This window comes from Piliocolobus tephrosceles, chromosome 10, assembly GCF_002776525.5.
Source record: "Piliocolobus tephrosceles isolate RC106 chromosome 10, ASM277652v3, whole genome shotgun sequence".
NCBI lineage: Eukaryota > Metazoa > Chordata > Mammalia > Primates > Cercopithecidae > Piliocolobus > Piliocolobus tephrosceles.
This window is the reverse complement of record NC_045443.1, coordinates 3,149,815-3,165,392: the sequence shown is the minus strand read 5'-3', so window position 1 is coordinate 3,165,392 and position 15,578 is coordinate 3,149,815. Positions and strand designations below refer to the sequence as shown.

The window sequence follows — 15,578 nt, the reverse complement described above, 5'->3', positions numbered from 1 at the left end:
CTGAGACAGAATTGCTTGAACCTGGGACATGGAGGTTCCAGTGAGCCGAGATTGCGCCACTGCACTCCAGCCTGGGGAACAGAGCAAGACGCCGTCTCAAAAAAAAAAAAAAAAAAAATTGGTATAGTGTCATTTAGTACTGGATAAATTAATGTTTTTATTATTCCTAGGTTTTCTAACGGGGGATAGTTAATGCATCCACATTATCTGAGGTTGGCAAACAACTGGGGAACTGTAGCCATAAGGTAGCAATAACGAATTCCAGAAAGAGAACAAATTTTCCTTACTTACAATGTCCAGACTCATACATTGGTTTTATTCAGCACTGCCCTTAGTGCACTGTCATTTCAACTTGTAAGGTTCTGAGATGTTTTGCATTTGGAAAGGGAAAATTAGTCACTGAGACGTAACGGGAATAAGGTATGAGAAGTTCTGATTTCTAACTTTCTTTTCCAGTAATGACATTTTCTAAAAAGATACTACACTTTAGGCCGGGCGCGGCGGCTCAGGCCTGTCATCCCAGCACTTTGGGAGGCCGAGACGGGCGGATCACGAGGTCAGGAGATCGAGACCATCCTGGCTAACATGGTGAAACCCCGTCTCTACTAAAAATATAAAAAAATTAGCCGGGCGAGGTGGCGGCGCCTGTAGTCCCAGCTACTCGGGAGGCTGAGGCAGGAGAATGGCGTGAACCGGAAGGTGGAGCTTGCAGTGAGCCGAGATCGTGCCACTGCACCCCAGCCTGGGCGACAGAGGGAGACTCCATCTCAAAAAAAAAAAAAAAAAAAAAAAAGATACTACACTTTACTAGTCCTGCATGAAGTGCCTTTCACATAATTTTTCTCCAGTGGAAATGGAATACAGTTCTCCATTCACCCTCAGGGTGGCAAAGCTGGCATAGAGGGCAAGTGTTAAGTGCACTTTGCCAAGCCTCGTGGGGTTTTGTGGGCCATAAGGATTCTTTAGCCTAAATGGGATGGGAAATCATCGAAAGTGATTGAAGTACTCGGAGGGACACGATTTGGATGCAGTACAGAGTGAACTGCAGGTGGGGCAGGCGGGAATCCAAGATAGGAGCCTTTTGCAGGACAGCAGGCTGGAGTGCATGGTGATGGGAGGGGGTGATACTAGTGTGGAGGGAGGAGAAATACTTGGGAGATAAAAATGCATAGAACTTGATGTTAGAACCAGCACTAGGACGAGATAAACCCTATTTTAATTTTTCCTGGAGACCACTTGCAAAGCTTGTTAACAGCTCACAGTACTGCTTGCTACTAGCCTTTCTTTATTCGGGCACATTTCTCTGCATATAGAAAGATTTAAGTGTTGGTAGGAAGGGACAACTGACTGGGAAATGAACTTGTAGCACTGACCCAGGGCAGACTTGAGTATGTGGTACGATTATTTTTAGGCTTCGACTTGTAGGCATTTTAACAAAACATCCTTACTAGACAGTTTTAATGTTACATAAACTGAGACTTATCTCTAAACGTTCCACAGTTGAATGCAGTTTTACATTCTTGGAATCCTACAGGATGCAGAGCTGGAAGAAACCTTAGGCATGCTTTCAATTTTTACACATGAGGAAAGAAGCTCAAGACTTGCCCACAGCCAAATGAACCTCATGGGAGAGTCTGGATTAATTCAGAGACCTCCCATTTCAGGCATACCTTTCCATTTAACTTCTCAGCCTTGGTTTTCTTCTCTGTAAATAGGGTGATTAGAGTTATACCTTCTTTGTGGGATGGTTGCAAGGATGAAGTTTCACTCATGTGATGCTGTCAGTACAGTGCTAGGCTCACCCCATAAATGCTTAATGAGTTAGTGGTGATTGTTGGCTGCAGGGGTAAGAATCTACTACTTCTGAAATACCAAGAGGACCCAGCAGACACAAACCACAAACACAGGGCTGTGATATGCGGTGAGCCCAGTAAGAGAGTAGTTACACTGGGACTTTTTCTTTTTTTTTTTTTTTTTGAGACGGAGTCTCGCTCTGTCGCCCAGGCTGGAGTGCAGTGGTGGGATCTCAGCTCACTGCAAGCTCCGCCTCCCGGGTTTACGCCATTCTCCTGCCTCTGCCTCCTGAGTAGCTGGGACTACAGGCGCCCGCCACCTCGCCCGGCTAGTTTTTTTTTTTTTTGTATTTTTAGTAGAGACGGGGTTTCACCGTGTTAGCCAGGATGGTCTCGAACTCCTGACCTCGTGATCCACCCGTCTCGGCCTCCCAAAGTGCTGGGATTACAGGCTTGAGCCACCGCGCCCGGCCGGGACTTTTTCAAAAAAGAGGGTCTCACTCTCTTGCCCAGCCTGGCATGCAGTGGCACAGTCACAGCTCTCTGCATCCTTGGTGTCTTGGGCTCAAGGGATACTCACACTGGGAGACTTGCACACCCCAATTTTAATCCTGGCTCCAGCATCAACCATGTTGTATGACTTAGTGAAAATTTTCACAGAAATCAATCTTCCACCATTATAAATTTCTTCTGGAAGGAACTATACAGGCATGTGGCTAAGCAGACAACCACGTCACTGTCGGGAAAGGACTGGAGAACCCACAGTAGGAGAGAGGGATGAGGGCAGACACGGGCTGTGGCCTGGAACCAGGATCATCTGGAGGCAGCTCAGCATGACTGGCTTGTGCTGCCTGGCTTCTCCCAGGGCCCCGTCATGCCATAGGAGTTAAGGGTCAAAGCATAGTTAGAAAAAAAGCACAAGCTGTTTCCTGTTAAGGCTGGGAAGGAAGCTGGGCATGACCACTCTTTACTCTCGACCTTAATCATGTAAAAGTTATCTGACGGAGGTTAGTGACACCAGGAGTTTTACCTTGTTAAGAAACCAAAATGCTCAGATACCTCTGCCAGATCAGAGGTAGGCAGAAGACCAATTCCAACTTCAAAACGAACATGCACGGTGTCCCAGTCTTCTAGATCTTTATACTTTCCTCTTCCTAAGTGTCAGGGAAGAAAACCAGAGGCACTAAAAACTGCCAGGTTGCTGGAGGGAGGGAGTACATAGACGCAAGTCCCAGCCGCAGCCTATGCAGTGCTCGGGAAGCCCTGCATAGTGGGGCTGCTTCCTGCCCAACTACGGTGTCTATTTGAGATGCTGCACTTATTTAAGCTCAACTGGGACTAAGTGGGTGACCCCTTAATTTTGCCACTACCCATCATGTACCCACCCATACCCACCCCTCCAAGGCCGAACAAAAAGGGTTGTCTGACACCCAGGTTTTATTGTTTCCACTTTATTGCTCAAGCACGGAACTTGAGGCAAGCCTGGACCTTCAGCAACGTGCGGAGAAGAGGCTGAGGGGATTTTGGGACACAACCTGGCTGAGAGGGGAAACTGACGGGAAATACCAGAACAGGGAACAAGGGGTGGTCAGCATCACACCAGAAGACATCAGCCACACCGTGGGGGGTGAGGAAGGGAACAGAGAAGAAATGGCATAGCAGTGGTTTTTCCCATGTCCCTAGCACCCACATGGAGGCCACGTTTGGAAACGGACTGGGAGAGGGAAAGGATGAGGAAAACGGCTGCCCAGGAGTCTCCCTCTCCACCCTGGGTTCATATCAGACCCCATCCCTACCACTTGCCTCTTCTACCCTTGGAAAATGGGCCTAACAGAGGGAGCAAAATAAATTAACATTCTGATGAATATGTATGGATGGACATATGTTCATGTGCAAAGGGGGAAGGGAAGAGGGGGTGACACCAGCTAAAATGATTCCCCACCTCAATCCCTCAGCCTACTCCTTTCCCCCTTCCCCCTAAAGCCACCATCCAACCAGATAGAAAAATAAAGGTCTAATTCACTCAAAATTCTTCAGTTTTTACAAAACTAACAGGGTGGAGGGGGGAGACTGGGGGCAGGCAGCCGCAGGAGTAGGGCTGGTGGAGTGGGGCTATGCTTCTGTCTCCACCTGAGACTGGCTCCCTGCCGTGTTGCTCTTCTGCTCCTCCTTCATCTCTGTGTCAGTGGGGTCGTCTCCTGAGGAAGCCTCTGCCTTAGCCTGCAAGGAAGAGGAACAGCAAAGAGGCTGACATCCTAAGTGAAAAAACACACACACTTAATTTCTAGCAGAATTACACAGATACACTCATTCTCCTACATCTGTCCTAAAGATATATCTGTATAGGCCAGGCCTGGTGGCTCACACCTGTAATCCCAGAACTTTGGGAGGCTGAGGTGGGCAGATTGCTTGAGCCCAGGAGTTTGAGACCAGCCTGGGCAACATGGTGAAACCTCAGCTCAACAAAAATTACAAAAATTAGTTGGGCATGGTGGCATGCACCTGTAGTCCCAGCTACTCGAGAGGTTGAGACGAGGATTGCTTGAGCCCTGGAGGCGGAGGTTGCAGTGAGCTGAGACTGTGCCACTGCACTCCAGCCTGGGCGACAGGGCAAGAGACACTGTCTTAAACAAAACTAAACACTTGTATATGTACGAATTATGAACTCACAAGGTTATTCACTGCAATGCTGTTCTAAGCAGCATTGTCCCATATGGTAGCCACTACTGTAAGTGGCTAGTTCAAACTCATGTGTTTTTAGTGCAAAATATACATTGGATTTTGAAGATGGTTTGAAAAATACACAAATGCATCTAAAATTTAATTCCATTTGTTTTTCACCTTTTTAACATGGTTACCAGAAAATTTTGAATTACATGTGGTTGATACTATATTTCTACTGGACAGTGCTGGTTTAGAACACTGTTTAAGACTGGCCAGGCATGGTGGCTCACACCTGTAATCCCATCACCTTGGGAGGCAGGGGCAGGCAGATCACTAAAGTCAGGAGTTCGAGACAGACTGGTCAACATGGTGAGACCTCGTCTCTACTAAAAATACAAAACTTAGCCGGGTGTGGTGGCAGGCACCTGTAATCTCAGCTACTCGGGAGGCTGAGGCAGGAGAATCACTTGAACCCGGGAGGCGGAGTTTGCAGTGAGCCAAGATCATGCCACTGCACTCCAGCCTGGGTGACAGAGTGAAACTGTCTCAGAAAAAAAACACCAACAACACTGGAAGACTAAAAGGGGACTGACTGACTAAAATAAGCCACATCCACACAATGAAATACTATGTAAGCCTAAGGAAGAATGTAAAAGTTCTTTAAATACTGATGTAAAATAAGCCTCCAGCTACTATCATGTGAAAAAAGCACAGTATGCGCCAAATCATAGAGCACGTTGCCTCTTGTTAGGGGAAAGGGAGAAAGCAACATGAATGTCTGCCTGTGCATTGATGCAATACACTGGAACCATACAAGAACCTGAAGGGTCAGCTGCTTCTGGTGGGGGAGGCAGACTTTTGACTGTATCTACTTTGGTACAGTTTGAATTTAACTATGTAAATGTATCATTTAATCACACACAAAAAGCATCTAGCTTTTTTTTTTAGACAGGGTCTCATTTTGTCACTCAGGATAGAGTGCAGTGGTGCCACCCTAAGTCATTGAAGTCTCTACCTACTGGGTTCAAGTGATCCTCCCACTTTGGCCCTGCAAAGTGCTGGGATTGTAGGTGTGAGCCACCGTGCCTGGCCCACAAGAAAACATAAATCGGGAATTACACTCAGAGCAACCAACCCAACTTCTGGGGCTTGTGGGTAGGTTCCCAGCACTGATGACAGAACACGGCCCCAACAGCAGGGAACACATGCTCCTTAATGCTCCAGGGAAAAGGGCAACTTTTGGTCTCTGGGATCGGCACAGACAACCAAAGGCACCAAGAGCCTACAGTAGCCAGGTTCCGTGGAGGGATGCTATTCCCACTGTTCCCCACCCCAATCCTCACCTTGTTCTCCTCCTCAGCCAGCCTCTCAAACATATTGGCATAGAGCTTCTTCTCCCGGGCAAGCTGCCTTCTGATCCGCTGCTGGCACACAGCCAGCTGGGTCTTGGCGGCTTTGTTGTTGGGGTAGAGCTGCAGGACCTTCTGGAAATCAGCCCGTGCCAGTTCAAAGTCATTCACGGCCAGGTGGGCCTCTCCCCGGCGGAAGAGGCCCTTCTCATTGTTGCCGTCCAGTTCTAGGGCCTAAAGGATGCAGGGAGGAAGCAACATCGTGGGAGCTCAGGGCTTGTAGCTCATCTGGCCAAGACTGGGTTCCAAAGGTACCCCTCGGCAGGATTGCAAATGGCTGGCTCCACCCCAGGAAGAACAAGGCCTGGGGCATTAAATGGAACAATCCAAGGTCTAGGAAGGAACCTCATTTAATCCAACAGGCAGAGAGGGAAGACAGCAGGTCTTTGGATGAAATAAAAAGACTTCAGACATCAACATTCACTTTAGAATAAAGCAAGTAGGTAAGCGGAGAGGCTAAGAACCAAGGTGGGAGAAAACTCTTATGTGATTCTGCCCACTCCCTGTGTCCTCCTACTTCTGTGCCAACTGCTTCCCACCACTAAAGCTAAGGTGCTTGCTATGAATACTTGCATCCAGGCCTGTGGCCTGTAACCTCAGAGCTCCCACTGATCTACCCTGCTTTCCCTGCGCTAGTCACCAAGGGGAAGTTTCAGACATGCTGGCCCTCAACTCTGCCTGTGAATGCTGCTTCCATGCCCTCTGAGGGGGCCTCACCTTGTTACAGCTTTCAATGGCCGCAGAGAAGGCCTGTAGTTTCAGATGACACATGGCCAGGTTGAGGTGAGAGGCCAGTCGAAGGGCCTGTGCCTTCTGTGCTTCCTCACTGGAAAAACTAGACTCATATTCCAGCCAGGACACAATCTTCTTATACTGTAGTAGAGCTTGCTTGTATTTGCCTTCCTAGAATGGGACAAAGGCTCAGGCACCTGGCACAGGTTCAGTGGTACCAGGCTCTTATACCCTCTGCAGACATCAGTGACACGTGGCCACAAGAGGTTCCTGCTCTCACCCCTCCCACTGGCGAGGCTCACATATATGAAGTGAAGATGGCAGGTGCCAACCTGTCCATTTCTTGGCAGAAAATGATCTCAGTCACCAAGGGAAGGGTAGGCTCAGAGCAACTCTTCCTGGGAGTGTCCTTAGGACAGTGACTGTTGGCTCACCTTGAAGTACACAGTGCCCCGCTCCTTCACTATGGTGCTCTGTTCCAACTTCTCTTCTGAATTCATCTCCCAAGACTCCTTGGCCTGCCACACCCCAGGAGAGAAACACAGTTGTCAGTTACCCCAGAGTACGTACAGGGTGGAACTTGACTTTAGATGGGAAGACCCTGAGCAAACTTACCTTTTCAAAACTCTTGAGGTGTAATTCATATTTCAGCTCAGCATTTGGTGGGATTTGGAACTTCTCCTTCCCAACACTGCCAAAAGCATAGCTGTAGGGGTGAAAAACACTATGTGTCGTCTTGGCAACACTTAACCTGCTCCAGGCTGAAAAGGCTTCCTGTCCATGTCCTGGAAAGTACCTTCCCATCCCTTGAGAGTTGGTTCAAACGTTTGGCAAATCTTCCCTGGCCTCTTCACACCATCAGATGGTCCCTCAGCATCCTTCATACCCTTCTAATAACTTATAGCCAGGCAGCAGTGTGACTACTAATTTAAATGGCACCTCACTAAACAGTGAGCTAGAATTAGAAGGCAGAAACAATGTTCTATTACTCTCTGAACCCCTAGGAATTTTCAGTAGTGCCTTGCATGTAGTAGCTGTTTCAGTAATGACTGAATAAATTAATGGGAGGAGAAAATCTTGATGGCAGAGGACAGAAAGTGTAGCAACTATGACTGAAAACACTGGGCTTAGATCCAAGGAGATGTAGACAATTGTGGCCACACTTCTAAGTATACTGAGGATATCACAATGGTGTATGTTTGGTGTGGCCAGAGTTAAAAAGGATACAAACAGCTGGTTCTACAATTCATTTTATATCTTGGATCTTGGTTTGCCTGCCTGCCTGCCTATTCTACGAAGTGCCCACTCCTCACCTGGGCTTGAGGTACACAATGGAATGTTCTCCTTTCTCCATGCGCTGGATGGCCCTCTCCAGACCATAAGGCAGATCCAGGTTCTCCCCCTCACCAATCTCAAAGCGGAGCTCCCGCTGGTCAAAGAGCTGGTCCTTGTAGTACCCTTCCAGTGCAACTGGTGTGAAAGAGAGGCAGTGTACCAGAGTTGTAAGAGGACAGGTGACTAAGGAAGGATGCCATCAGCCTCCCTACATCACTCCATCACCCCAAGATTCTCCTAGCTGTGTTCTCAGATCTGGAGGGATTTAAAGAGAATATGGTCCAACCCCTCGTTTTATGGACAAGAAAACAGGCTCAGAGAAGGGAAGTGACTTGCCCAAAGCCACACAAGACCTAAATATCAGAATGAGAATTGAAAGCCCAGACTACTGTCTCACCCTCCACGATAGCGCCCTCATTGGGCTTAGCATAGCCTTCACCGCGAGTCCGTATTCTGCGAATGATTCCGCCATCTTCCTCTTCCGTCAGATCTTCTCCCTTAAACTCAAACAGCTCCACCTGTGGGACAGGATGTAACACAATTCTTTCCCATACTAACTCATGGGCAGTGAAACAGTCTTTCTCATCTGGGAGAGTCCCTACTAACTGCCAGGCCAGATCTGACCACAAGGGCAGTCACGAGGAGTTGGGTAGAGCAGCACTTTTTTGAAGTTCTTGGGGGCTGCCCTAATCTCAACTTTGGAAGAGGCGGGCAGACTACATAGATTTCAGTTAAGCTGAGGACAGCAATCTATTTGCTACCTGCTCTACTAACAAGGACATATTGGGATGCATTCCAGATAATCCTAATTCACACTACCTGGTAAGCCCAATCTGGTAGGTATTAGAAATGATTACCCAACATCTCTCAGCAGTTTCTCAGTATTCAAGGGCCCACGGATTGGCTCAACCATTTTCAGATTGAACAATGTCAAGTTCTATCTCCTCAGTGAAGCCTTTTCTCAGCCCTTGACCCACAGGGGAGCTACTGCTCCCTCTTCTGATCTCTAGAGCACCAATATTCTGTACTGCCATTTATAATGGGCCATCGTTTCTGACCTCCCGCCTCCTTTCAGTATTCTTCTGGGTACCGCTCTGGAGACAAAGATGTCTTAATCCCGACCATGCTTTGAGTCTGGAGAGGTGCTTGTGCCTGCCTCTTGCTACCCGAAGCTTCGGTTACTTCCATTACTAGCAGCAGCAAAGCCCTCTGCATTTCTCCTCCCATAAGGCCAGGCCCTCAGCCTTGGCTACATTGTCTCCAAGAAGCAGGAAGGGCTGGAGGGCAGCCAGGCATTGGGCTGAGATAAGACCTGGCTCTTAGCCTGATCTCAGTGGCCGGACACTCACCTCAAATACAAGCGTGGCATTGGGGGGAATCTTTGGAGGACTGCCTGCTGAACCGTAGGCATATTCTGGTTTGCAGGTGATGTGGCACACCTCCCCCACCTTCATGGTTGCTATGGCAATGTCCCAAGCCTTGATGACCTCCCCTGCAGGTACAGAGGCAAACAGGACCACCTTAGCAGGGTTCTGATTCTGGGCTCAAACAGTGCTCCTGAAGAGTTAATGCACCACACTCATGGGGAAGCTGAACATCCTTTAGAAATGGGACCAGAAGGTGAGGTATCTGGTTGCATTAAGTGCTACCAGGTCTAAGAACTGTAAAAGATCACCTGACCCTGAACAAAAGAGTTTAAGATGCAAGACAGTCCACCTTTGAAGGGGGAGTAAGGTGTTGGGAGGTGATGACAAGGGGAGACAGAGATCAGTATAGTTACAGAACGGTAGAAAAAAAAAGAGTGACCGAAAGAGTTAACAGACTGTGATAAACCATTCCTCCCTGAGCTTGGTCCTGAGAAAATGGTTTCTGCTTGTGACAGCTTGTGTCCACCTCGAACCTATCCTACCAGCCCACTGACCACGCCTACCTTTTCCCAGGTCAAAGGAGAATTTGTCCTTGCGATCCAGACTGGAGTCAAACTTTGTGCCATCTAATAGCCAGCCAGTATAGTGGACAAAGACTCGGTCCCCAATCATGGGCATCTCTGTACCTGTGCCCTCTCTCTTGATGACCTGGGAGGAAGGGGGAGAAAGTGAGTAACCCAGGGTTTGGGGCCGAAAGGGGCACCAGCACTGCCTGTAAGCCTCCAGAGGGAACATAAAGGGACTTCTCTGTGTTCATCCTCCTCTGCCTACTTGTCCCTCCAGATTCAGCTACTAGCAACTTGACTTAGGAGTCAACTAACCTCCTTAGTGTTTCTTCAGGTGCAGCAAGACTTGGTTTGAAAAAGGAGACAAAAGGCTGAGAGATCTGAGTTCAAGTTTCCACTGTATGGATAAGTTTTAAAAATTCTCCACACCTTATTTGTAAAGCAGTGATGATAATCCCTATCTCCTACAGTTGTTGGAAGATTAGACCAATAAAGGGTTGAATAATAGATTATTATTCTCATCGGCAAAGGGGGAAGTATTTATGCCACACTTCCTCCTCCTTCCTTCATGCCAGTGGTCATCAGATTAAGGTCTGGTTTGGAGACAGGAGAACGAGAGGAGTATGAGTGAAGAGAACAGAAACAGTTCAAAACAGGTAAGGAAGAAACCAGGTTATAAGTGAACCCAGAGGCTCTCCATGGGACCTTAAACTCTGACTTGGGAGCTGAGTATTCCTCACTGGTAGGCTGCTTAAGACCAGGGCTGGAGTATTTCCCAGAAACGCACAGGCTTCTTTAGTGCCACCTGGTAGGTGTGTGGTTACCCTCTAAGGGAAAGCTTCCATGGAGAATGGACAGGGTCTTTGAGGAGTAGAAAGGTAAAAGGGAAGGAATGGCGGATCAAAGGGGAAATCACCCTTCCTGGAATAACAATCTCATAGAAAACAGCAGGACGCTGGAGCGAGAAGGGGAAGCTACATGCCACAGGAGAGCCGCTGGAGCAGACGCTCGAGGTCCCCAATAATCTGGTGCAAAGACAGACGCACTTCCGGACCAGGTAAAGGCCCCCTGAAGCGGGTGCCACACACGCGGCGCTCAGCGGTGGGAAGCCAGGATGAGGAGCAGCAGCGGACGGGGAGAAGGCATAAAACACGGGCTGGGAATTCATCTCCGGACTCTCCCCGGAACCTGCTCCGACCCATGGCAGGTTGTCCCGGCCCAGGTCAAGATGCCCTCCCCCCAGCTCCCCAGGCTATTTGTAGTCAGGTCACTCGGCGGCAAGCTCCACAGCAGAGCGCCTGGTCTCCGCCCCATACCCCGCAGTCCCGGCTCGGGGAGGCAGCGTGGGGGAGGGGACTACAGCTCCCGGCATGCCCCGCGCCCGGCCTCCCCGGGGCCAAGGGAGGGGGCGCCGCGCGCGGCGAGTGGGGACCTCGCTGGGTCCCGGCGGCGGCAGGGGACCCCGGGAGGACGCCGGAACCCTGTCGCGCCTGCGTCGCACAAAGGCCGCCGGGCCAGGAAAGCACCGTGGGGAGTCGCTCCCCGTCCTGGCCCGTGTTCCACCGCCCGGGTGGGCGAGCCCTGGCACCGCCACCAACGAGGCGGCCCCCGCGGCTGGCAGCTCCGCTGGGGCCGCGGGGGTCGAGGGCGGCGTGGCGCGGGAGGCCCGGCCTGGCCCCAGGCTGCGGCTCGCGTGCCCGCGGGGGTCGCCCCGCCCCTCTCCACCGCCCCGCGCGCGCCGGGTGGGCACTGCAATCCCGACCCCCTGCCCCGGCCCGGGAGCTGGGGAGCCTGGGGCCTCGGTCGGCGCACCTAGGCCGCCCCCCTGCTGAGCGCATGGTCGGCCTCGGTGCCTCAAACGACGCAGCTCGGTACGGGACGGCGATGCCACCGGCCCCCGGCGGGACGGCCGCGAGGCTGCAGAGGCGGCCGCCTCGACCCGTGCCCGGCCGCGGGCTCCGGGCGCGACGGAAGGGCGGCCCGCAGGGCCCCAGGTTCGGCCGCCCCCGCAGGCCCCGCCGCCCCTCACCTTCAGCACGCCTTCGTCCTGTTTGGGGCTGATGTCCACTCCCTCAATGGGCAGCGGCGCCGACTGCGCCCCGCTCTCGGTCGCCTTCATCTCCTCGGCTGTCATCTCCGCGCGGCGCGCCGTTTCTCCGGGAGCTGGCACCGGCGCGAGCGCACCCTGGGCCGCTGGCGGGGGCCCTACCTGCGGCGCGTGCGGGAGGCCGGGCGCGGCGGCGCTGGCTGCGGACCGCGAGGAGGCTCCAGCACCTCTGCACGCGGCGCGGGAGCGGGGGTAGGTGGGTCCGGAGCCGCTCTGGGAGCGATTGGTCCCGCCCGCCGCGAGGAGGGGCTGGGAGGAGCGGGAGCGCGGACAGAGGGGGCGGGGTGCAGAACTTTCTAGAGACGGCGGGACTGAGCCGGTTCGGCCTTAGTGCTGCGGGCGCTTCCGAATCTTTTTTCTTTTTTCTTTGTTTTTCTGGTTCTTGCCTCCTTCCGGCGGCCTGCCCCCTCCCCCTTCTCCTGGGACCCTCGGACTCCGGGGATCTCCCCAGCGGCCTCCCCGGCCCTCCCTCCCTCCCTCCCTCCCTCCCATCCCCGCCCGCTTCCCTGTCTAACCGGATTCTTCCAGATTCTTCTCGATCGATCTCCCGACATCACTCCACCAGTCCGCTGCGCCTGCGGCGGGGTGTGGGGAGCGCGGGCGGCGGGATGGCAGTGGCGGCGCCCCCTCCCCGGGACCGGCCGTCAGCACGGGCGGCGTGGCCTCTCCGTTGTGACCCGCGTAGACCCTTCCCTACCTGGGGGAAAGAGGGCGAGGGCGTCCGGGGAGGGGGAGGGAGTGGCAGCGCTGCCCCGCTGCAGAGAGCCGGGGAAAGCGACCTCGATTTCCCCAGAGCCGGGAAGCCCTGGTGCCTACCCCAGCGCCTGCAGATGCTGCGAGCAGCGGGGTTGGCAAGGCATGGCCCGCCCAGCTCGGAACTCAGACGGGGCACGCACTCAGGGGACCCTTCCCGGCGGTGATACAACTGCCGCTTCTGCGAATGCTTACACACGTGGGTGCCCGTCACGAAAAAAGTCACACGGTTTTCCTAAAGGCCCACAGAAGGAGTCTTTTCCTCTCAATGTTAGTTTCCCGAGTGTTTTTGGACAGCCTGTGGAGCGCGCAACTGCCCGTGTCACCTAAGCCATGGTCGTGGGACCTACACAGCCATCTAGAGAGGGGCCTGGTTTTGCTCAGCACCTAACCCCAGTTTAGCGTAGTGCCTGGTGAGTGGTGTCCAATAGTTACTGGCTGCATGAATTTTCCTTTTTTAAATTAACTTTTCCAAGTCTTGGCTGACTTTTTTTTTTCTTTTTTTCTTTATTTGAGACAGGGTCTCGCTCTGTCTCCCAGGTTGCAGTGCAGTGGTGCGATCTTGGCTCTCTGTAGCTGGGATGACAGGCGTCCACCACCGCGCCGACTAATTTTTGTATTTTTAGTAGAGATGGGGTTTCGCCATGTTGCCCAGGCTGGTCTCGAACTTCTGGTCTCAGATGATCCGCCTGCCTCGGCCTTCCAAAGTGCTTGGATTACAGGCGTGAACCACTGCGCCCGGCGTGAATTTTTATTCCAATAATAATTATATTTTTGGACTTCCCGTTATGTGCCCGGCAGTGTGCTGTTGTACGCCATTGTCTCCTCAAACTAAATTGAAAGCTTTTTAGAGATGAACTTTCAGCATCATAATATGATGATTTATTGTAGTCCCTGCCGAGGGAACTTGAAAGGGATGCGGAAGAAACAGCCCTTCGCTCCAGCAATTTACAGTACAAATGAGTTGAGCCATAATGACGTCTTTTTAGGTGACTGGAGACAACTTCAGAGGATTGGGGCGGGGGGCGCTGCCTCTATACGGGTTCAATCCATTACTTTTCTGCAGAAGTAACAGTGCCAGGGGCCACCCAAACTCCGGGAGATGAGGATAGTGGGTGCTTGCTTCCGGCGTGGCAGTTTACCGCAAACTGTCCTTAGCTTGCACCTACTGATACTCCACGTGTGGTGGTTTCTTTTCTGCGTCTTTTTCTTCATCGGAAGCAGACAGTGTAGGACCCCTCCTTTAATTCTGTCCAGCACATACTTAATGGAGCCCTTCAGATTGCCTGCCTGGACATTAACACATAGCCTGCTACCCTAGTGGAATGAGCATGTGCTTTGGAGTAAGGGGAGTTGGGTGACCCGTGTGTTATGAGAGCTGTTTAATTTCGGGCAGGTTAGTTAATCTTTATGTCTCGATATCTTGTCTGTAAAACAGGGATAGTAACATTTGTAAAAGAGGGTGATTTAATGGTTAAAAACAGGGAATCTGTGTAATGGTATGTAGCTAGCACATTGCTCGCCTCCAACTCCGCAGTTGGTAAATAACGGTCGGTAATGTGATCTGATAGGCGCTGCGGTGGAGATGGGGACAAAGGGCTAAGAAAACAGAGGTCTGTGAGACAGGGAAGGGCATGAGGGCAAGGTTCCCAGTGTGAAGCGCTGTCCCCACACAGTGAAGGAGGGAACTAGGGGACCACAGGCATTGGGGTCTTGAATCCTGGAGCAGGAACTTACTGTTTCTCTTAGGATATTTCCATGTCATTTATGTGATATTTTTCTGGTCATAAAAAGTACACGTACTATAGAAAGTGTGCACGTGTTTTAGTCTCTTTCCTCTATCTCCTCACCCTTTCCCCAGGCCATTTAAGTTAGTATTCTCATTAAAGATGTTTAACTGGTACCACTCGAAATTCTTCCAAAATGTCCACTTTTTTTTTGCAGAAGGAAGTCAGCACACTTTTTCTCATCCACCTTATCTGTAGGTGACTCCTGCTGGGATCAGAAACTTTGTTCTTGTCACACGGAACCTCTTAGAGCTGACCTGGCTCAGATCCCAAACTCTGGGCCCATCATTTCCACATCAAGACCCCTTGTTTCTACAGTTCATATTTTGACCTTCCTAGGCTGCCAATGCACTTAACATCCAAAGAATTTATATAATATTTGGATCGTTCAAAAGACTGTGAAATGCATATAGGTGTGTGTGTGTTCTTGTATGCATACATGTTATGCAGCATACCAGTGCAATGAAACCTGGAAATCTGTCACCCAGCCCGAGTTAGAACGTTGCCAGTATGATTTGCCAAAAATGTAATGCCAAAAACAAACAAACAAAACACCACCCATTAAAGACCTTTACATTTTTTCTTGTTAACTTTGGTGTCTGTTAATTGAGAAGATAGGAACTCTGACCGAAAAAGCTATTACCTATTTCTTAAAACATTGATTTATGGCCGGGCGCGGTGGCTCAAGCCTGTAATCCCAGCACTTTGGGAGGCTGAGGCGGGTGGATCACGAGGTCAGGAGATCGAGACCATCCTGGCTAACACGGTGAAACCCTGTCTCTACTAAAAAATACAAAAAAAAACTAGCCAGGCGAGGTGGTGGGTGCCTGTAGTCCCAGCTACACGGGAGGCTGAGGCAGGAGAATGGCGTGAACCCGGGAGGTGGAGCTTGCAGTGAGCTGAGATCTGGCCACTGCACTCCAGCCTGGGCGACAGAGCGAGACTCCGTTTCAAAAAAAAAACAAAAAACAAAAAAACATTTATTTATGTGAGTGATTTTAGTTCCATTTTCATACAGTTTAAAAATAGTGGGCCCCTAGATGAGGCCTGTGCACAGTGAAGACC

General features: G+C 51.1%; 1 protein-coding gene across 1 annotated transcript; it reads right to left on the bottom strand.

Moving 5' to 3' along the window:
* Positions 1 to 3,228: 3,228 nt before the first annotated feature.
* FKBP4 (FKBP prolyl isomerase 4) lies at positions 3,229 to 12,590 on the bottom strand. Its single transcript, XM_023182917.3, has 10 exons — positions 11,896 to 12,590; positions 9,864 to 10,008; positions 9,283 to 9,425; positions 8,331 to 8,451; positions 7,912 to 8,068; positions 7,214 to 7,304; positions 7,033 to 7,116; positions 6,584 to 6,769; positions 5,801 to 6,040; positions 3,229 to 4,013 (listed from the first exon to the last, which is right to left on the bottom strand). The coding sequence occupies exons 1-10, from the start codon at positions 11,998 to 12,000 to the stop codon at positions 3,906 to 3,908; spliced, it is 1,380 nt and encodes a 459-aa protein (XP_023038685.1). The 5' UTR covers positions 12,001 to 12,590; the 3' UTR covers positions 3,229 to 3,905.
* Between the last annotated feature and the right edge of the window lie 2,988 nt (positions 12,591 to 15,578).